The sequence below is a fragment of the Nerophis ophidion genome, linkage group LG10, assembly GCF_033978795.1.
Source record: "Nerophis ophidion isolate RoL-2023_Sa linkage group LG10, RoL_Noph_v1.0, whole genome shotgun sequence".
NCBI lineage: Eukaryota > Metazoa > Chordata > Actinopteri > Syngnathiformes > Syngnathidae > Nerophis > Nerophis ophidion.
In genome coordinates, this window is record NC_084620.1 from 17435775 (window position 1) to 17460344 (window position 24570).

Sequence of the window (24570 nt, forward strand, 5' to 3'; positions counted from 1 at the left end):
CCTGCCGGTGCAGGTGCCTAGCGAGCTAGCGGTCGATGCTTCTAGCTAGCTGCATATGGCGCACACAATATGTTTATTTTCTTGTTAAAGTTTAATTGACAAACTAAGGTATTTAACTGCACAAGACACTATAGTGTTTACTCCTCTGCCTGTTCTGCTGCTAGCTAGTAAAACTGCGGCCTTTGCGCCAGGTAAAGTGCATTTCATCAAACCGCATTAAATTGCAAATGTGAATAATCATTCAGCCCTAAATACATATAAAACTATTATATAACCTTCAACCACTTGTTGCATGTTTCAATGTTGGACAATCTGCATTGGTTTAACAATGTAGTGAGGCACCAATAGCTACTTCATTTTCTGGTCTGGCTACTACTGTTTACGTCAACACCGGTGACATTATTGAACCGAGTTTTGGCACCTATCCCTCATTCTAGCCTCAAGCTATCCTTCTTTTTGTAAATGTTTGAGGTAAAACAAGTGCACTATTAACTCTGAAGCATAGCCATTTTTGAGTTATCATTTGTTAGTGTTATCCCAGGCTTGACGTAGGCATTCCCATGTGTTATTCTAATTCCCCCAAGAGCCAAACACTTGATGTCTGGCCGTTGACTCCTAAGATCCGAGATGCCACTTTAGATGTTTGTCATTGAGCAAAAGGTAACTAAACCTTCCACGTATGTCCTCTGTGATCCCGTGCAGAAATTGAGCTGCGTTGGTCATCAGGAAACTATCCCAAGTACTCATTCTGCTCTACTTGTTGCCATTCAGAATGTGTATATTGACGGAAGTGCTGGGGGCCTCCTTGTGTCCCGCAGGGTCTTCACAGCTAACACTGACCTCTTGCAATTCTCATTGTTCAGTCGCTACCGAATAGTCTGGTTAGCGTGTCTGCCGTCCTCATGAGTCAGCATTTTTGGCTGTTATATTTCTATGCCTTAACAAACACCAGCTCAGTTCCCTCCTTGTTTGTGGAGGACGACCAAGATCAGCTATTCGCTGCGACAGCCGCTCGCCAAACACTCCTAAGTGCTGTGTAAACACAAAACAAGCCACATGCTAATAAGCTAACCCCTTGAATTCAAGGTTAGAGTCTGCGGCGCTTCCCGAAATGCAAATATATGATCACACCCACGCTCTCTTTCTCCAAGTGGTCTCCTTGGCAGAAACCTCAGCGCTAAGTCACTTAATGAAATGCTCAATTAGGAAGCTTTAAATAGGTAATTATGCAGCGCCTAATCCCCTCAGCTCCTGGACACTATCTCATTTTGATGACACTCGGGCAGACAAAAAAACCCCGGAGAGAGGCGGCCCGTCGTCGGTGGGTTGGAGCAACCCTGTTAATGATAAGACAATCTCTGTCCTTCGTCGCGATTGTGAGCGTTCCAGGGAGGATTGTGTAGGACAGGGCCAGTCAGCTAAACCAGGGACAAAGACACAGAAAGCTGGGGACCGGGGGGAGAATAACATCAAAGATTCTTTATGTGACGACTGTTGTTTTTTACTGCAAAAACACGAGCCAAAGATCCTGGACTTAGCAGGTGTGGTCTGCTGTTTTAAGCATATTCTTCAAAAATGCCAGTCAAAGATCCTTTTTATCAGGAGTCCCCAACCTTTTTTGCACCACTGACCGGTTTAATGGGGGCATTATTTTCAGGGACCGGCTTTCTAATACAGAAAAAATAAGTGCGTGAGCAATACAACTCACTATAATACCAAACTCGTGGAGTCCTGGGCTTATTTCTTTGCAATGAGATCCCTAGCAGGCTATCATCAACCTGCTGGGGATTGCAGATAGAAATCAGCCTTTGCCTACAATCTATCAAATTTATGATTTATTTGTTCATTAATGTGCGTTGTATCATGTCACAAAGTTATAACAAACATAACAAATGGCAACTTATAATGAGGAGTTTTATCGTACATCTATAAACAAGCTTATTGGTGTGTCTAGTGCAGGGGTGTCAAACTCAAATACAGAGTGGGCCAAAATTTAAAACTGAACAAAGCCACAGGCCAAGGTTGAACAAATTAACCTTTTAATAGGGACCCAAACAAGTTTTGCATTGAACATTGAACAAGCAAGGCTTATATACAGTAACTTTATAGTGACATGCAAAATTGAGTTTCAAATAATAATAATAATAATAAAAAAATATCAATGGCATATCAAATAAAATTTAAATACAAATGTAATGCTTCTTTTCTATTTGCAGCCTTCTGAGGTAAATATCAAAATATATTGTATGGTCCCGAAAGAGTTAGTGCTGCAAAGGTTTCTGTGTATTTGTTCTGGTATGTTTATGTTATGTTACAGTGCAGATGTTCCCCCAAAATGTGTTTGTAATTCTTGTTTGGTGTGAGTTCACAGTGTGGCGCATATTTGTAAAAGTGTTAAAGTTGTTTATACGGCCACCCTCAGTGTGACCTGTATGCCTTGCATTCACTTATGCGTGTGTTATAGCCGCATATATTATGCGAGTGGGCCTGCACGCTGTTTGTATGGAGGAAATGCGGACGTGACGACAGGTTGTAGAGAATGCTAAAGGCAGTGCCTTTAAGGCACGCCCTCAATATTGTTGTCCGGGTGGAAATCGGCAGAATGCTTGCCCCGGGAGATTTTCGGGAGGGGCACTGAACTTCGGGAGGATTGGCAATTGTGAGAAATTGCGGTGTTACAGTGGCACCGCTGCTGTGTAATAACGGCGGGCCAGTTGTAATGGTAATTTGATATTGCCTCAAGGGCCAAATTAAATTACACGGCGGGCCATATTTGGCCCGCGGGCCAGAGTTTGATACCCATGGTCTAGTGGAACAGGCAAAAGTTAAGTCGGAAAAAATGCAGTCGTTTATAAATTATTTAATGTTTTTCTGCTGGCCAGTAGCAAATGCGTCACAGACCAGTACCGGCCCACGGACCGGTGGTTGGGGACCACTGCTTCATATGACAGTACTGCGTACCGCAAGGTCAATAGCACACTATAAAGGTCGACGATATGACAGAAGTTATTTGCTGTTTTTAAGGACCTATTTGGGTTTTTAATGGTTCTCTACTTATTTATTGATGTTATTGTTTACCTTTGTTGATACATAAAGACATTTTGGATGGTTCTATGCTTCTACATGTGCACCTTTTGGACATTTGGGACATTTGACCTGACCAACAGGCTCCAAAGGGTTGAAGTGTGACTGCCTCCAGACGCTTGTTTTGCTGCTGTTTCGTCTGTGATGTGATAAGAAGCCTTAGTCAACAAGCAAGAGAACACACGGAGAGCATTCCGAGCACAAGCTTATCAAAGCCTTTTGCATGGAAATATATCAGCAGCGGGGACGGCGAGGACAGCCAGGGCAGCAGGGGGATGAAAATATGATAACAGAGATGCTTGTTTGCTGACTACACAAAATGTTTTCGGTTGTCCTTACTTTTGCATCGTGATAAGACCGCCAAAGGACACACCTGCGTTTAAAGTTGAATAAGTAGAGCTAAAGATTTTAATAGATTTTTTTTTTATACTGTATGACATTGAAAAGTGCTGCGAAAAGAAATGAATGTGTGAGTTTTGTCAGCTTGGAGACATTCAAATGCCACCTTCAAACAAATGTCAATACAGGAAATCAAAACCGTTTGACATTTTAAAGAGATTTACTTTTGCTGCGTAGAGGTAAATGTCAGAAAATACGGCCAGATTTGAGCAGCTTCACTGGGTTTCATTATGCTTGGCAGTTGTTTTTTTTCCTGTGTGTTTTTGAAGTTGTTGTCAGTTACATATTTATAATACACATATACAAATAACTGTCCAATAAAGGATCTAGATCAGCAGATTTCTGAACAGAGCATGGTGCTCTTGTTTAAGATACAAACCCGGTTTCCATACGAGTTGGGAAATTGTGTTAGATGTAAATATAAACGGAATACAATGATTTGCAAATCCTTTTCAAAGCATATTCAATTGAATGCACTACAAAGACAAGATATTTGATGTTTAAACTCATAAACTTTATATATTTTTTTGCAAATAATAATTAATTTAGAATTTCATGGCTGCAACACTTGCCAAAGTAGTTGGGAAAGGACATGTTCATCACTGTGTTACATCACATTTTCTTTTAACAACACTCAATAAACGTTTGGGAACTGAGGAAACACATTTTTGAAGCTTTGAAAGTGGAATTGTTTCCCATTCTTCTTTTATAAAGAGCTTCAGTCGTTCAACAGTCCGGGGTCTCCGCTGTCGTGTTTTACGCTTCATAATGCGCCACACATTTTTGATGAGAGACATGTCTGAACTGCAGGCGGGCCAGGAAAGTACCCGCACTCTTTTTTTACGAAGCCACGCTGTTGTAACACTTGTCTTGCTGAAATAAGCAGGGGCGTCCATGATAACGTTGCATGGATGACAACATATGTTGCTCCAAAACCTGTATGGACCTTTCAGCATTAATAGTGCCTTCACAGATGTGTAAGTTACCCATGCCTAGGGCACTCTTAACCCCCGATACCATCACAGATGCTGGCTTTTGAACTTTGCGCCTATAACAATTTGAATGGTTATTTTCCTCTTTGTTCTGAAGGACACCACGTCCTCTGTTTCCAAATATAATTGGAAATGTGGACTCGTCAGACCACAGAACACCTTTCCACTTTGCATCAGTTCATCTTAGATGAGCTCTGGCCCAGCGAAGCCGGCGGCGTTTCAGGATATTGTTGATACATGGGTTTGGCTTTGCATTGTAGAGTTTTAACTTGTACTTACAGATGTAGCGACCAACTGTAGTTACTGAAAGTGGTTTTATAAAGTGTGCCTGAGCCCATGTGGTAATATCCTTTACACACTGATGTCGGTTTTTGAAGCAGTACCACCTGAGGGATCAAAAGTCCATAATATCATCGCTTACGTGCAGTGATTTCTCCAGATTCTTTGAACTCTTTGATGATTTTACGGACCGTAGATGGTAAAATCTCTAAATTCCTTGCAATAGCTCGTTGAGAAATGTTGTTCTAAAACTGTTCGACAATTTGCTTACAAAGTGGTGACCCTCACCCCATCCTTGTTTGTGAATTACTTAGCATTTCATGGAAGCTGCTTTTATACCCAATCATGGCACCCACCTGTTCCCAATTAGCCTCCACACCTGTAGGATGTTCCACATAAGTGTTTGATGAGCATTCCTAGACTTTATCAGTATTTATGGCCACCTTTCCCAACTTCTTTGTCACGTGTTGCTGGCATCAAATTCTAAAGTTAATGATTATTTGCAACAACAAACAAATGTTTATCAGTTTGAACATCAAATATGTTGTCTTTGTAGCATATTCAACTGAATAAGGGTTGAAAATGATTTGCAAATTTATTGTATTGTTACATTAATAGCTGTTGTATTATTTTAGGATGGCTTGTTAAAAAATTCATAGGATTTTCAGAGGGAGAAAAAAACAAGAATTTTAATATAAAATGTAAAATGAATAAATACATAAAAAGAATAACAAAAAAAATGGTTAAAAGCCCTCGCCCTAGGGAGCATTTTATTTCATCCCGTGCATTTATTTTTACCGTCCCCGGGACGACAGGACTACGTTAATCTTCAGCCCTGGAAGTTAAATTTTATTGTTTGCATTATTTGTTTCTGCATTGCACTTTGAAGATGGTCCCTCAGCTCTTGGACAGCTTTGGCTCTTTTTCAGCTCAGCAGACAGACTCTAAGTCTTTCTTATTTACAGTATATATGAACGTTTCTCTTTTCTATTCAGACTTCCATATATATTTAATTTCCTTAACCGACTGAAGAAATAATAATAACAATGAATCATTTCTAAGTCTTTGTTAGCTGTTTGTGAAGTATTTTGCTTGTGCGCTACGTTCGCTCGCATCCTGTGCATCTTCTGGGGGATAAGCCCCCCCTGTCCTTAAAAGATAGAATCGCCCCTGTGCTGTACTTTCATAAGAAAAAAGCAGAGCTTTCCTGTCATTTAGAGCTGCTAGAGGGGCCCCAAAAAGTCTCTGTTTCTTAGCTGTGCTCCGTGTAGGCTGCAGCAGTACTCAGTTGTAATACTCTCTTCCACCAATGTGGTACAGTAATGAGAATCTTAAACAAACAAAAAAAGTCTGACGCTAAAGTCAAAGAAACATTTCTTAAGTGCAAAAGTGGTAAAAATGTATTTTCATTTGCTCTCTAATTTTATTGACTGTTAAGTTAGGGAACATATTCATTATTAATTCAGTTGATTTATTTTAGCTCAACATGATTGTAAATGTATTTTCCGTCACTTATTTATGAGTTCCTTCTTTTGGAGTATATTTCGTTAGTATTTATTTTTCTAATCAGCCTGACCTGAGCCTAAGTTTTATGTGTTCAAAAGATAATAATCTTTGTGATTACCACATGGTTTCATATCATTTACAAGTTTGTAAACTGTTAGTAGGTTAAATATTGATTATGATTCAAATCAAGAGTAAGACTACTAAATCAGTATTAATATTTTAGTCGGCCTCGTGCCCCTCTGTATTGTAAAAGTTGGGCTTTGAGGTCAAAAAGGTTTAGACCCTGTCTACATTAAGCAGGATAACTCATTAAACAAATAATTATTTAGCCTAAGGCTTGTTTCAGCCACACTTAATCATCGTTTAAGATCCCCCTCCTTGGATAATTTTTTACAAGGGTAAGTGCGCCGTGTATTTCTTGAGTCTCCGGCTCTCAGCTTTGTATGGACTCATTGATCGTTTACAAACTGAGTTCAGAAAGGAAGTGACGCCAGAAAGACCGCGCCCCTCACAGGAAGTGACGTCAGAAAGAACGCGCCACAGCCAGCTTCATAATAAAGCGGTTTCGTAACTCGGAGCTAACCACTGGAAATATATGGAGGCGAGTCATCCAGACATGTCCGTGTTTCTCCTTTCGTCTGTACAGACGCTTGTGGAAATCACTCATGAATACCTTAAGAGAAGAAAACGCGCAATTGTAGCTATTTCGGATACAACCCATCTCAGATAATTTTGTAATGTCCAGGTCAGCTGTGATTTTACTTACCGAAAAACTTTGTCCATTGGTCGAAAGAGAGACAACGAGAATGCGGGCTCCCGTGGATGTGATAAAAAAAGGTAGCGTGTACTCTGTATCACGTGGCCGTGGAGGGAAGACTACAAAAAACGGTGAATGCTTTTGGACTGGCAAAGCAGATTGTATCAGTTATTGTCTGCCATGTATGTCGTGGACTCAACGTCTAAATCCAGAGTATAAAAAGTCACCAAAAAGGAATGGACAATGAAGGTAAAGGCAAAAGAGTGAGTGTCCTGACCAGATATGTAGATCTCTTGTTTGATTGATGTAGTTTGATTGACGTCTCCATTAAACATTTGATTAATTTATGATGTCTCAGGTGTGTTTCACTACAATAGGGCCCCAAATCACCTGGGATTCCAGTTAATTGAAATACCACAAAACTGGATATTGTTCGGATCAGTTAAATTTCCGAACTTGCACACAAAGCAACACTGGAGATGATTATGTTGTGCGCATTTTCCGCACATGCGTACTAGGTCGTGTTTCAAACGACAATTGTGTGTGTGTGTTCAAGGATAAGGTTAGGTGGGATTTACCCTGGATAACTTTAGCCGGCTTAGGGTAGAAGGGGCCTTAGAGGACCTATGACTAGTGTTTTAGCAAAACATCAACTCGCTCTTTAACTGTAGATGATCTTTGACGAGCAAGATGTTTTTAAGAGGAGCAGAGCACTTCTGTTATATAGAACAGTGGTCCCCAACCACCGGTCCAGGGACCGGTACCGGTTTGTGACGCATTAAATAATTTATAAACAATCACATTTTCTCATACTTACACTTCACTTGTCCCACTAAACCAGGGGTCACCAACGCAGTGCCCGCGGGCACCAGGTAGCCCGTAAGGACCAGATGAGTTGCCCGCTGGCCTGTTCTAAAAGTACTTCAAATAGCAGCACTTACCAGTGAGCTGCCTCTGTTTTTTTTAATTTTGTTTATTTACTAGCAAGCTGGTCTCGCTTTGCTTGACTTTTTTAATTCTAAGAGAGACAAAACTCAAATAGAATTTGAAAATCCAAGAAAATATTTTAAAGACGTTGTCTTCACTTGTTTAAAAAAAATCATTTATTGTTTTACTTTGCTTCTTATAACTTTCAGAAAGACAATTTTGGAGAAAAAATACAACTTTAAAAATGATTTTAAGATTTCAAAACACATATACCTTTTTACCTTTTGTATTCCTTCCTTTTCTTTCCTGACAATTTAAAATTTAAAGCCCACCAGGCTGCACCAAACTTTTTGTGCCTTGTTGACACAGAAAAGTACAGTGGTGTATGTGCAGCAGCTATGAAGGTTGCAAGCCTGTTTGGTTCAACTTATCTTTGCGAATCAGCCTTTTCTGACATGAAATTCATCAAGAACAAACACAGAACACGCCTCAGTGATGCACATCTGCAAGACTCACTCAGAGTTGCAGTGTCAAGTGACACAGCAGAGTACAACACACTAGTTAACAGCATGCAATGCCAGGCTTCCCACTAACTTACAAAGAAACAGATAACAGATTTGGTGTTCAGTTCAAAGTGTGACATGATTTAGTTAAAAATTTGAGAGTTGACTTTTGTATTTTACATGAGTTATTATTTGTACAAACATGGTGCAAAGTAATTCATGATTTGTTAAAAAATGTTAGTGGCTAGCTAGTTAAAATGGGATATTGTGATTTCACAAGACTTTCTTAGAAGTGATCATTTGAAAATGTTCAATTTGAAAAATGTGCACTTAGAGAAATTATAAAAATAAAGTGTTGCATATTAATATTTATCTGTTTCTATATATATTTATTGTGAGAAATCATTAAGATGATCAGTGCTTCCACAAAGATAAATATCAATAATTATTAATAATAACATAGAGTTAAAGGTAAATTGAGCAAATTGGCTATTTCTGGCAATTTATTTAAGATTGTATCAAACTGGTAGCCTTTTGCATTAATCAGTACCCAAAAAGTAGCTCTTGGTTTCAAAAAGGTTGGTGACCCCTGCACTAAATACACCACAAATGGTAACTTCCTATTAGGAGTTGTATAATACAACTCCTAATAGGAATTCACCATCTGTTATTATATTTTTTATATATTTTTTACATGCAACAATTAATGCACATTAATGATCATATGAAATGTAAATGTGCCAGATTGTAGCCAAAGGCTAATTTCCATCTGCAGTCCCCGGCAGGTAGATAGTATATAATGTAGTATATTTGATGGTATATAGCAGGGGTAGGGAACCTATGGCCTTCGAGCCAGATCTGGCTCTTTTGATGACTGCATCTGGCTCTCGGATAAATTTTAGCTGACATTAGGGAACACGGTATGTAATTAATAATTCCGCTGGTAATCACTGTGTTAAATATAACGTTCAAAATATAAAACATTCTCCATCCATCCATCCATCTTCTTCTGCTTATCCGAGGTTGGGTCGCGGGGGCAGCAGCCTAAGCAGGGAAGCCCAGCCACTTCATCCATCCGCTTACTACCACACCTGTTCAAGACGTCGCATTAATAGTAGGAAGTATTGTATTTTTTATTGATTAGTTTCAGAATAACAATGTTGGTGAAATAATAAAATACTGTACCATAAGAATGCTGGTCTTACTTAAAAATGCACGCATTAAGTTGTATTGAGTGTTAAAAATATATTATATGGCTCTCACAGAAATAACATTTTAAAATATTTAGCTTTCATGGCTCTCTCAGCCAAGAAGGTTCCCAACCCCTGGTATACAGTATATACCAGGGGTAGGGAACCTATGGCTCTAGAGCCAGATATGGCTCTTTTGATGACTGCACCTGGCTCTCAGATAAATCTTAGCTGACATTGCTTAACACGGTAAGTAATGAATAATTCCGCTGGTAATCACAGTGTCAAAAATAACGTTCAAAATATAAAACATTCTCATGCATTTTAATCCATCCATCCAGTTTCTACCGCACCTGTTAAAGAAGTCGCATTAATGGTAAGAAGTATTTTATTTATTGTTGGTTAGTTTCAGAAAAACAATGTTATTAAAAAGAATAAGAGACTTATTATACTCTAAAAATGTTGGTATTACTTAAGAATGCACGCATTTAGTTGTATTCAGTCTTAAAAAAAATATTATATGGATCTCACGGAAATACTTTTTAAAATATTTGGCTTGTTCGCTCTCTCAGCCAAAAAGGTTCCCGACCCCTGGTATATACCATCAACCTTCCGGGGACCATTTCATCACAAAGAAACAAGCCCGAGGCGCTCACTAAATCAGAGTTTAGTATGTTTCATGCTCTTATCGTTGCTGTATTTGTCTGCCACTCGTGAAAGGCCAGTCCATAAAGATATGGCCTACATTAAACCGGTCCATGGTACAAAAAAGGTGGACGACCTTTGTCTTGTGTTTCTGCAATTAATCCGTACAAATGGCACACATTCTTAAGAGTAAGATATTAAACTATGTGGTGATGTATTTATTTAGATAAATCAACTAAATATGCCCAAAAAAATCTCTCCATAAAATTACAGATTTTTCGTGTCAAGGTCTGGATGCATAATTAATGAAATGCTGTAAACACTTTATAAAGGCTATAATAGCCATATTGAACAATTAAGATGTGTTGATGATAGGCACTGTAAAAGGAATCATGCTGGAATATATCCAATGACTGCGTCACCTTAGGTAACGTAGCATTGTGTGTGCAGACGAGTACGTGTGTGAGTGTGCACGTGTGAGTGTGCACGTGTGTGTGCGCGCGCGGCTAATTGAAGCCCCACCACAAATTCAAGCTCTGTTTCTTTGGTGCAGTGCAGCGCTCATAATACATTGTAACATTGTCGCCGGGGCTACATGGAAGACAAATTAGCATTTAGATAATGGGAGACACTTGGCATTTTAATCATTTTGCTGCCCTCTGAATATAGCCTGAGCACCTCCTCTAAGCAGTGTATTTACACACAGCTACACATCTTGGCTGCGCTTCAAGAGGCTCTAAAATGTCACCTTCCATGTTCTTCTTATTGTTTACAACAGGTGTGACCAAACGTTTCCCACTGAGGGGTGCATATCACTGAACAATACAAGGATGTAAGGAGGCACTTTTTAGATTTTAATTCATTGAATACCTCACAGTCAAACCTATGTGGGCCCGGATATGATAAGAAATAAACTGCTCCATTTTGTGCTCATTGAATTATTTGACAAAAATAGACAAACACTTTCCAAATATTTTACAGTAGGGAAGGGATTTATACGGATCCTTTCCCAGGTGGCTCTCGCGTGAGAGGAAGGGGGGGGGGGGGGGGGGGGGGGGGGGGGGTTAATAATTGTGCAATGCAGTCTGCAGAACATGATGGAAAGTGCCACTCTACTGCCATCGGGCAGCTAACATGGGTAGTGCCGATTTGTCACGTTTCATGTGTCAGGTAAATGGCGACGAATGGAGCCTATGAACCCTCTTCCTACTGTATAATGTGGAACATGTAATCCCTACTTCTTACATTTACTGCTAACTCCTTTTCAGGCATTTTGTAAAAATAAATCAAAAATATATCATGAATCTTGTTGATACTGCGTACATGTTCAAAATAGAATTCAACCAACCATTTTGCACTGCAATTGTTACAACAACAAAAAACACTGTTGTTAAACACCCTTTGTTGAGATATGTGATAATAAGCCAAAGTGCAAAGGAAAAGCAGGTCATTTGATGTCTGGTGGTCACATGATGTCATACATGGAAATCATTCCAGCAACAAGGTTTTTTGTGACTTTGGAAGCATGTTTGTAGGTAGATGTATCAATGTATGTGTGACAGTCCCTCACTGTTGTGTGGGTTCCCAGGACCACCAAGGAAGGACATGGCTTTGAGCAGTTTGAATTTTGTTTTATTCTTTCAATAAAACCTTTCAGCTTTCGTTTTTCTTTTTCCCGCGTCGTCGTCTGCCTTTCGCTCTTTTCCTCTCGCGCTCAGCGTCCACTTCCTTCTCCGCCCCTTCTCTCCGCTGCCGCCCATTTACATCTTGCGAGGAGATTAAATGATTCTGCCCAGCCGGGCGCCCCGCGCACCAGATCACAATTGCGGCGTCGCTCTAAGCGCGCCGCGCCGAGCCTCGCCAAGCCTCGCCGCTTGCTCGCCGTCCCCGCCTCCTTTCCGCCATCTTGGGCCGAGCTCCAGCGTGCCCTGCCTCGCTGCTTGCTCACTGGCTCCGCCTCTACACAGTATGGCTATGGTTCTCAAACTTTTTTCCACCAAGTACCGCCTCAGAAAAAACTTGCCTCTCCAAGTACCACCATAGTGACCAAAATTCAAATACAGTAGCGTAGCTTATATTTTTGGCCACTGTGAAATCACACATAGTTTGAACAGCAATACTCTGTTTGAAGATAGGAAAGTAAAACAAAAGACTTACAGTAATTAAGTGATTCTTCGGTGTATCACTAGATAGAGCCCACATACCTCTAAAGCAGGGGTCTTAAGCTCAATTTACCCGAGGGCCACTGGATGCAGAGTCTGGGTAAGGCTGGGCCACAAGAAAAGATTTCTTAAAAAAAATGTTGCATACTCCTCAGCATGTCTAGTTGTATAATGACGTTCAAAATTGTATTCTTTGTGCACCGCAACTTTCTTTGTGCAAATAAGGCACGTCGCGGTGCCCCTTGTGCTCAACAAAGAAATATTGCATCACCCACTTTTCCTGGAATTGTCTAACCCTTCTCTTCACTGCAGGCTTTGCAAAAGACATGTTTGGGGTTGTGGAATATATTTATATTTAGCCGACGCACGGAGAATAATGTTACTTCCGCAATGTGTGTCGTTCCGCTTTTCCTCCCTACAGGAACACAGCGGTCGGCGGATAATAGTACCGGTATAGCGAGCACAAAAAAGTGACGGCTCCTGGAGTGACGCACAGCAGTCGGCGGATAATAGCCGGGAAAGTACCGGTATAGCGAGCACAAAAAAGTGACGGCTCCTGGAGTGTTACCTGGCGTCATATAGAAATATATGTAGTGTTCATCGTGTGAAGCAATGCAAATTAAACAATAAAAAAAACATAACGGTTTGAATTGGTCCAGGTTATCGGGGACTGTAATTACTGACGGACAGGTGTCGCGGTGTGACTGCAGCCAGGCACGTAAGAAAATCCTCGTCTCCATGGCAACGTCTCTGTCGCTTTCAGTCATTTGCCGCTTTTCCACTAACGCAGAGGTAGGCAACCCAGATCGTTGAAAGAGCCATTTTAGACTCAAATAACACAACGCTGTCAAGCGCCATTCATATAAAACTTGGGGGCCGCACTAACATTAAACTTCCATATTAAGTTGGGGGCTGCAAAATAACATGTCCGGGCCGCGTGTCTGAGAACCCTGCTCTAAAGGCACATGTACCATTGTTTGACAATCCCTAATATATGGTTTATGCAAAATGCTAACAAATCCCCATCACGTTACTGTAAGAGCAGCTGCTCTCTCAGCACCACTGACGTTAAAGCGCAGAACTGTACCATTGTAACCCCCACTAAAGGAATCAAATAAGTGGACACACGTAGATGTCTTACCCTATTTTCTGGACTATAAGGCGCCCTTAAAATCCCTTTTTTCCCCTCAAAACTCAACAGTGCACCTTATAATGCGCCTAATGTAAAGAAAAATTTTGGCTGAACATACTCACCAGCTATTTTATGTGGTACATTGCGTAATGATAAGTGTGACCAGTAGATGGCATTCAAACATAAGAGATACGCGTAGACTGCACTATGATGGGTCTCAAGTAAACAACACCGACATTTTAAATGTTCCATTGAAAATATAGAACATTACACACGGCGCTCAAAAATCTATCAACATGTTTAAGTACGACTTTGGTAAGCTATGAAGCCGCACTGCTTGGTGGATTGTCGGCGCACTAAACATACGAGTATTATTATGTTGTGTGTATAAGGTAAGACATATTGTCTGGTTTTTATTTTGCAATAAAATGAAAAAGCAACTTTTCTTACCTTCTGGTACCTGCTGATGTGTATTTGGGATCTGCGTGAATCTTGAAAAATTGCGCACATCTGTGCCGAGGCCGTAGTTGATAATCTTCTTCTTTTTCTCTTATCTTCTTATGTGGCATGCATCCTCCGCTGTTGCCATTTGTAATATAAAGTAGTGTAAAGTTCATACTTATATCTGTCAGTAAACTCGCCATGAAAGCGCTAAAACATACAGGTATAGTGAGTTGACATTATTCACCCATGGAACTTTAGTTATTAGAGTTCCAGTCGGATGGCTTTTCACGGGACACATTTCCGGTGTGGTTGTTTCTGGATGAGGAGACGCTGCTCTGTTATTGATTTAAGTGAAGTCTAGATGTCATTAAAACAGTTAGGTCCATCTTTTGACACTTCGTCCACTCCCGTCCTTGCACGCTACACCGCTACAACAAAGATGACGGGGAGAAGACGCTGCCGAAGGTGAGCAGCGTAAATAAGACCCCCCACAAAACGGAGCATCCAGAAGCGACTGTCAGAAAGCGGCTTGAAGATGATCCGTAAAACATAATCCATGCAACATTTTGTCCAAAGAACCACCATTACATGTTATGTAGACCACAAGGAAGTGTTTCAATTTAGAAAAAAATAATAATAGTATGACTCCTTTAATGGGCCCTATAATCCGGTACGTGTAATATATATATAAAAAAAAAAACAGACCATTCATGAGCAGTGCGCCTTATAATCCAGTGCGCCCTATGGTCTGGAGAAAACGGTACTTGGTTTTCTACATAACTATTATATGAGGGTCTTGTTTGATTTTATTTGGAGAATGTGCCCCAAATGTCATGCTTGCGGGCCTTTTTCTACCCCGTTTTACACCAACGTAATAGCATTTGTTGATTCCCTAAAAACTATGTTCGATTCCCACGGCTCTGCCCTGCTGGACCATCCACATGACAGGACAGCATCCCCCGCTTGTCCTCCTTCCTCTCACGGAAGCGGCATCATTCATCCTCACACAGAGCGAGTGTGTTGTAGGAGTGACGATATGTGGAAGTGCCAGCAGCCTGTGGCTATTGCCTGCATGCTTTGCGTGTGTACAAGTGTTCATGACATTGGTTACACTTGCACTCATCCAAAAGAAGAACAAGTCGGCCTTTGCGATGATAACATTTGTTTTCTAATGCCAAAGTGATGGTAGTTCACACTAAGGTGTGTAATATATTGATTTGATTTTATCAGGTTATAATTCAAAATTTACAGAATTTTAAAAATACCCTGTATTTTTTTTTCCATTTGTTGTTATTTGTAATGCGTTTTTGTTGTTATAATGGACTAGTCAAAGTTGTCATATTTTAGCTCCAACAGGTATGAACAGAGCAAGTGATTTGATTTTGGAGGTGATCCAAAAATTTTTTCTTTACATCATGAGGTTTTATCATCTCTGTGTGAATGCTAGTGGCCCCGCCTCTACCCACACAAAGAGAGTGGATGACTGACAAGAGGGTTCTCTCTGTTCATTTAATTTTGCCGGAGATAGAGCCTGTAGTTTGTGATTTTATAATTTATTCATAAAATCTAAAATAAACCTAACAAAAAATGTTTAAACAGCATCGATTTAGATTTTTTTTTTATTATTGTTGTGTTGTGATTATATTATACATTTTTATTTCTATGTATGTATCACTATTGTTATTAATATTAACAAAAATAATAGTAATTTAAAACACACACACATGTATATGTATATATATATACATATACATGTATATATATATATATATATATATATACTGTATATATATATATATATATATATATATATATATATATATACATATACATGTATATATATACGTATATATATATATATATATATATATATATATATATATACATGTATACATGTATATATATACGTATATATATATATATATATATATATATATATATATATATATATATATATATATATACATGTATATGTATATATATATACATATATATTATATATATATATATAAATATATATATATATATATTTTTTAAAGAAATTAAAACACTTAAAAGTGATTATACAGGGCAGAAAATTCTTATTCGCCATAATTAATTCATACGATTATGTAATTATTTATTTTGCTGGCTTTTATCAGGTTTGGTTTGCTATTATTGTTTTATATTATTTTTGTACTGTAGGATCACAAGGTATTTTATTTTCTATTATATCTATTACTATCAACCTATGGTTACTTATAACCTACTCTCTTAATATCCTACTTTATTTCAATTGTTATACTATAGTTCTTCGGGTATTTATTGGGCTAAATTTGGGACCTCAGGTACTAAAATCTCATTGTGTGTTAGTGTGACAATAAGAATCCTTGAATCATTTTACTTTTATAATAGAGATGATTTTAAAATGCCATAGTTCAGTCAATGTTTCGCCTATTTGAATAGAAATGTTTTGTATGAATGCTTGATCAAGATCTGATCCGGTTTGGGCTTCAAGTGGAATCCCACCTTGATAAGCCTAATCAAATTAGGTTCTAGTTTGTATTGACAGAATCTATTAGACACTTCTTGTTGTTACCTAATAAAGTGACCTGTCTGTCTATTGGGTGGAAAAGCTCCCCCTAACCAATACTCCCTCCTTATTCTATTTCTACCTTGTTCCACTTATCCATTAAACCCCGTCCCCTATCCATAACATGATTTAGTCCTCACCTTGCCTTGTTCACGCAACGTAAATGTAATCCCATGCAGTTTGGGCGCACACCACTCCCACTGGATCTGGACACGTTTTTTTGTTGATATTGTCTCCTAAACAAGCTGTAGTGTAGCTTTAGCTGTCAATCATTCTGTGGGTTGACAGTGGCCTCATCAATGATGCCCGTTGATTCATAAATTCATGTGACCCAGTGTCGTGTGTGTGTGTGTGTGTGTTTTTGTGTGTGTGTGTGTGTGTGTGTGTGTGTGTGTGTGTGTGTGTGTGTGTGCGTGCGTGCGTGCGTGCGCGGGCATACAAAATAGCAAAATCAGTCACTAAATTAACAGGTCAGCATGATGGGCAAACATCTATCTGAACCCCACTGCTGCTGGCAGGAAAGAGAGAGAGGAACAATGTGGGTTGTGGTGATGTAAGGTGGAAGGGTTGAGTGTCAAGGAGAGGCTGCAGAAAATCAAATAAAAAAACAAACAGAGAAGAGAGGTGGAGACCGTTTTTGCCGCTGAAATGAATGCCGAATGGATTGGTAGTATTTCCTTCATCTGTATATATATATATATATATATATATATATATATATGTATGTAGATTTATCAAAAGCAGAGGATGTATTATTTGCATGTATTGGTAAAGAAAGTTTTGAGGTTTTTGATTGAATTTGTGCATACATATTTATATTTTTCAAATAGTATTGCAGACTGAGGGAAATGCCGCAGTTAAGCAACAACTTATGTAGAAATAGTAGTTATTGTAGTTGTTTATTATGATAAACATTTTAAATATATATTATTCAGTCCAAGTTGTCTATATGTATCCGGTGGTCTTTTCCTCTGCGTTGTGTGGCTTTTATTGAACACGACCGACACTATGGGTTTCTCCACTGCACTTTACTGATAATACAGAACACAATTGGCATCAAAAACTTTCTGCCATCCTCGAGCCCCTCACCCGTTATCGTAGACAAAAAGGCAGTAGTTACATACAAAGTAAAATAAAAACATACCTGATAATACAGAATACAATTGTCATCAAAAACTTTCTGCCATCGTCGAGCCCTTACACAAATATAATAATGAACAAGAAATGAATTGAAGTTCTTAACAAGACAAAACATTTTCTGTCGTCGCATGGACGCCTACCTCTCCCGTTATCGTAGACAAAAAGGGAAGTTGGAAGGCGTGTCCAACGCATATAAAAAGACAGGTGTCACAGTAATTATTGCAGTAAGAGGGACAACGAGACAGTGGTTCCACATTGACAAAACATCAAACAATATTAAGGTATTTATATTTAACTTACATATTTTGTGTAATTATAACAGTAATAAAACATTAGTAAATACATTATTTACAAGACAAGGGGCAGTATAGCTCGGTTGGTAGAGTGGCTGTGCCAGCAACTTGAGGGTTGCAGGTTCGATCCCCGCTTAGGCAAGACACTTTACCCACTTGCTCCCAGTGCCACCCACGCGGGTTTAAATGTAACTTACATATTGGGTTTTCATTATGTAAAGTGCTTTGAGTCACTAGAAAAGAAGCGCTATATAAATATAATTCACTGCACTTCACTTCACATAATTGACCGTTATAAATAAATACATTTATATATATATATATATATATATACATATATACAGTATATATATAGGTATATTGCAGTACTTTTTAATGAAATAAGAATATTATGATACTAACATTATTATTATTATTATTATTATTTTTAACTGTTTTTATTATTATTATTATTGTTAAATAATGAGCTATGATAAGAAAATGTTCATAGTATAATTACAAAGCGGTTCTGAAAAGCTCACATTCATATATATATATATATATATATATATATAAATCAGTTTATGAATGTGAAAAAAATTTGGAAAACATTTTTTATCAAAATGTTTTTTAAATACAATTGTTTACATAAATTATAACGTAAATCTTACAACAACTGCACTCTGCTGTTTTTGATGGCAAACTGCAAAAACAATTGTATCCCCTACATTACAGAGGAATGCTGTTGTTTTTAAGAAATCTATTGTGAAAACACAAGTCACAAGGCAGTAGCTCCCCGTTTTCAGCAGTAGCTCTCGAGTTAAAGAACCTTTTTTTGACAGGTCCCTTCTGTTGTTTTTGATGGCAACCTTCATAACTTCAGTGAGTTGTCACCATTCCGTCTGCGGAGAATAATTTATTTTTGGTTTTAATGACATTCTGCACAGCCATCATCGCAAATATTTACAATATTTTATGATAGTTAAGGATGAAAAGAGCGGGAAAGATAGCTTTCTTTGTTGTTGCCAAAGCTCCTCTGCGCTCCAGCCTTTTTTTAATTAACAGCACGCATGTTGTCAGGCTTTGTTTAATAATGCACGATCGCTATCGTCCGCGTTTGAATAGAGCGCCGCCGCTGAATGTGAACACAATAACATCACCCCAAGCTCACAATGACAACATTGTGTGTTTTTCTTTCTTTCTTGTAATAATAAATGTGCAACGAAAAGCATCGATGGCGGCAGATGCATAAAAGTGAAGAAGCGGGTTGCAAAGTTGAAGATAAGCTGGCTTTTGTTTGCATACATTAAAGCAGGGTTGGCTAAACTGTGGCCCCTCCACCATAGACGGTCTGCGAGAGCATTTCATTTGGCTCTGTCCTGTGGAGGACTTTCGACTAAACATATGACCCGACTTATTTGAATATGCAGCTCATGTAATTGCTTTGCCATCTAAACATGTCAATGTGTTTTCTTTGGCACACACACACACACACACACACACACACACACACACACACACACACACACACACACACACACACACACGCACGCACACACGAGTGCTGTGAAGTGACTCTTCCATTTAGAGAAGTGTCAGAACATCCCCCCCAGCACATCAAGCCGTCCTCTTATATCCCATGGCAGCTCCAGCCGAGGCCATGCGGGGTATGTCAGAAATGTGCGGGCGGAGATAAAACAGCTTTGTTTCATTCATTTCCTCTCTCCTTCCTTCCTTCCCTTCCTTCCTTCTTTCCTTTCCTTACACAGGCTGTGACTATACCCTGCATCTGAGGACTCAGACCAGGACTGACTCACAGGGCTCTCTCTGTGAGCCAGCGCCACCGAGGCTGCCAAAGTATGCTAGTGCCAAGCTGTGCCACCATGCCCACAGCCAGACCAGCAACGCTGCTGCTTCAGCTGCTGCTAGCCACGGGTCTCATCCTCCACCTTGCCGACGCTCAAAGTAAGTGAAGGGACCGACATACCAGTGTGTGTTCTCGGCCCGAGGGTAGTACATTTTGAGAGCTGAATCCAACTAATATAGACCTAACTGTACTTGACAAAGCATCTTAATTGGTACCATTTCAAACATTACATGGTTCATGCTAGTGCACAACACCAAATATCAACAACGAAATTGAAAAACTATTGAATTATAATTAAATACATGTTGATGTTGAAGACTTAACCCTACCAAAAATATTTTTTGTAATTATTATACATTTCACATATAGTATTGTATACAAACTGTGCGTGACCAACTGGTAACATTTTTATAAAATATAGTTAAAATGTGTATATGAATATGTACGAGCACTATCAATATAGCAGTAGGTCCTTAAAAACAGCACAGCTCTTCTGTAATCGGAGGATAAAGACTAGTAATCAGTCCTTGGGTTGAAAATATCAGGGTTTACTAGGGGTGTAACGGTACACAAAAATGTCAGTACCTCGGTTCAGAGGTCACGGTTCGGTTAATTTTCGGTACAGTAAGAAAAAAACAAAATATAAATGTTTTGATTATTTATTTTACAAATTTGCTAAATCTTCCACCAAAAAAATGTTTCTTACTGGAATGTTTGATGTGAAGTAATCGGAAACTTGGATAGGTCAATAATTCATAATAACATTGATTTTGAGTCAATATTATGTTTTGAGCAATGACAGTTTGAAAGAAAAGAAAAAACGCTTTGTTTTATTAGTCAACGTTGCAACTTTTTCTAGACTACATTTAGCCTTTAAGCTTTTTTATTTCACTTTTGTTTATGTTTTTGTTTATTTTAATAGTATTTTTAGAATGTGCCGTGGGCCTTTAAACATTAGCTGTGGGCCGCAAATGGCCCCGGGGGCACACTTTTGACACCCCTGCTATAGATAATAAAAAATTAAATCTGATTAATCAATGGATAAAAAGCAGAGCCTGGCGACGCATGCGCGTTTATCATAACTCTCTCGCTCTCTGTCTCTGCCCCGCCTTCACGAATGTTAACGCTGCGTGCACCACTTTTTTTTGTGTTTATAACCTCTTTCTAACCCTGAGCGTACATTGAAAATACACGCAACCATAACTTAAAATGCCGGACATTCGAGGCATTTAAGAAACTCCACCTGGACAGTTCCGCAAAGAAGACATATTCGGTGAAAAGAGGAGGTATAGTCAGTCTATCATTGCTAGCATGCCGTGTGTTGTTGTTTTTTTGATTGATTTCAACTTTTATTAGTAGATTGCACAGTACAGTACATATTCCGTACAATTGACCACTGAATGGTAACACCCGAAGAAGTTTTTCAACTTGTTTAAGTCGGGGTCCACGTAAATCAATTCATGGTGCCTCGGTGTGCATTGTTAACACAACGTGCGGCGGGCTACTTATATGTCCGTGTCGTTCGGTTCACCTCCGAACCGAACCGAAACGCCCGAAACGAAACGGTTCAATACAAATACACGTACCGTTACACCCCTATGGTTTACCTCACAATATCATATAATCACAATAAATGGATCACTGTAATGATAATATCAGGATGTAAGGATACTGCAGTGTGTTGTTATTATTAATCTAAAAAATATATTTATTTATAGGGGTGAAACAAACAAACAAACAAAAAACAAAAATAAATTATAGTTTATATTTTTGCAGCATTATTTTACCTGAGTACAAACAGCAATAGTACAAAAACTGGTACGGTAGAATATAACTTTAAACATTAGTTTTTCATGTGTCTGATAAACAGTGACGCTATTGTAAACTCATTCAAAAAACATGACATCTGGTGTCTCTCAATTTTTATCAAATCTGATAAGTAGTACCATAGCAAAAATAAATATGTGTCATATGAATAGAAAAATCAACATTTCTCTGACTTATCTGAGTGTTCTCCAAGAGTTCAGAGTGGTGGCGAACAACATGGCTTACTGTGCATGATTGTCTTGCCGCCCGTGTATTATATTTTCTTACATGAAACATGCACCTGGGGATAGGTTGATTGGCAACACTAAATGGTCCCTAGTGTGTGAATGTGAGTGTGAATGTTGTCTGTCTATGTGTTGGCCCTGCGATGAGGTGGCGACTTGTCCAGGGAGTATGCCGCCTTCCGCCCGAATGCAGCTGAGATAGGCTCCAGCAACCCCCCCCCCTGCGGACAAGCGGTAGAGAATGGATGGATGAATGGACTAAAAAGTACTTATCTAGCTTTGTCCCATCCATAACATAAAAGCCAAAGTGAGTCTACACTTTCGATTTAAACTACATCAATGGGTCTTTCAATTTAACTTCATCGAGCCCACCTTTTTAGTGAAGTTGTTCGTTTTTGTTGTCTTCTGTGACTTCTGCCTAGCTTTAAATTACTTGCTTGAGGAACATGGAAAACTCACCAAGAATAAATTATATGTGTAGAGAGCTCATTGTTTATTCATTATAAGGTTAAATATCGCGATAGTTCGCCATATCGATCTATCGTCACACTCCTAGCGGCAGCCTTAAAAACAGCAGCGATCCTGCCATCAAGTTCTAAAAACACTATGCTGAATGACCTTGGGTCATCATCATCGTCAAACCATCCCCTCCTGTCCTATTCAGTGATATTCACACTGAGAAGGTTTTTTTCTCCAGTGGGTGCAAAGGGAGCGATAAAAGTTTTATTGTCCCCGCTGTGACTCCAGAAGCTAATGATTCATGGATGTGGGTGTCACTGGGGGGCGCAAGGGCCAGAGCTCAATGAGCTTTGAAAGCTGTTGTCACACATCAGCGGACAGGTGCCTGATGTCAAGAGAGCTCAATTCCGAGCCACTTTCTCATCATGAGATTCCCGACCGGGCAAACTGAGCACTTCTAGTCCGCCTGATCATTGTCCTCAAGAGTTGGACAATAAAGACTTGAGTGCACTTTGGTCGTTTGGGAAAATGGGAGTCATGGATCACTGGGGAATGTCATAACATCTTAATAACATGCTGTTTTCAATTTAGGAAATTAATCTATAGTATGTAGAAATCTGAGAGAGGTGGAGCGCTGAGCAGGAAATAGAAACAGTACAATGGTAAAAAGTAGGAACAATATTATTGGTCACCAAGGTAAGCAAAGAATACAGTACACAGGCTTTTTATCAAACTCCAAAATTTTGCATCAAATCAATGCATTCAGTAAATGTAGAACATTGATAGATAGGTCAAGCAGTGACTTAAAACGTGAAACTGGTCAGCCAGACTCTTAAGTTATCCAGAAAAATATACATGTATGGTTTTAATCCGACAAAAGGGATTCTTGGTTTGATATAGGAAGATGTTTGGAAGGTATATAGTGTACTGACTATCAGTACACTATATACCTTCCAAACTTCTTCCTGTATACAAAACCAGTACCAAGCGAACCATGCTAATAGGGGACTGCAAGGTAACCAAAAAAAAAGGTAGAGGCAGGCCACCAAACTTTAGGATTTTTTATTTTGTCAAGATTTTTTTTTAGTTTAATATTGGTAAGACATTGTGACATGAATGGAGAGCTGACTGATGAAAATACTAAAACAGGTCAAAGGTGTTTGTGGGCTCCAAGGGACCCAAAAAGGGTACAGGAACTTCCGCAAGAGTTAATTGGGTCATCATTGGTAGAAGCCCATTAAATGGGCGGAGCGTCAACTGGAAAACCTGAACAATGCTAATAACTGTAAAGCATATAAGGGGACTCCAAGGTGTATAAACATAAGTTACCAAATACCATATGACATAAAGTATCAAATAACATCATACACTAGTATTCCAAAAGTATCCTTTGGTTCAAAATAGATAGAAGTCCTAAAGATCAGGGGTCTGGGTGAGGCTGGGTGAGGGTTGTAAAAAAAAAAAAAAATTACCAATCTTCTCAAATTTATTTTTTTAATATTTTAACAAAATAAAATGGAAAAAAGGAATGAACAAATGTCCGGAGAACGTTATTTCAGCAATCTGCGTCATTTCCGCCTGTGACAACTGCACGGCGGTCAGCGGATAATAGCCCTTGAGCAGTCTCCTTTCTTTTTTGCTCTCGATGTTTTCATGTCTTTCATTGTACCATTTGTAGATGGTAGAAAGTTCTAGTATAGCGAGTGCAAAAATGCAATTGCTCCCAAAGTGTTACTCGCCGTGCTGTTGTTACTGGCAAAAGAAGCTGAAATGAAATTGTGTTGTTGTTATTGTAAACACAGTCATTGAATAGACAAAAACAAAACAAATTAAATCATATATAAATATATGTAGCGTTAATCGTGTGAGGCAATGCAAATACAGCTCAAATAGCATGATGCAAATAAAAAAACACCCACACATAACAGTGCGACCCTATAATTCAGTGGTTTCAAACATGCGTCATACTTGTCAATGTTCCCAATTTTCCCGGGAGACGCCCGAATTTTAGGGGATGCATTCTCTCGAAATCTCTTTCGGTCTATACTCAAATTACAATATTCAGGGAGTGCCATAAGGGCGCTGTCTTTTGCGCCCTCTACATTCCTGTATAGACAGCATGCAAGCCCAGTTGTATGTTTCATCTGGCCATGTGGTTCGCACATGTGCGATTGCAAGACATATTTGAT

The 24570-nt window shown here is 39.0% G+C and overlaps 1 protein-coding gene across 41 annotated transcripts in view; it reads left to right on the top strand.

Moving 5' to 3' along the window:
- LOC133560307 (receptor-type tyrosine-protein phosphatase delta) overlaps positions 1 to 24570 on the top strand; it is a 687524-nt gene that overhangs the window by 500492 nt on the left and 162462 nt on the right. For all 41 annotated transcript variants that reach the window (XM_061912688.1, XM_061912687.1, XM_061912702.1 and 38 more), the window contains one exon: positions 19774 to 19969. In XM_061912688.1, the coding sequence (XP_061768672.1) occupies positions 19864 to 19969 (106 nt within the window). In that variant the 5' untranslated portion in view covers positions 19774 to 19863. The remainder of the gene's footprint in view (positions 1 to 19773; positions 19970 to 24570) is intronic.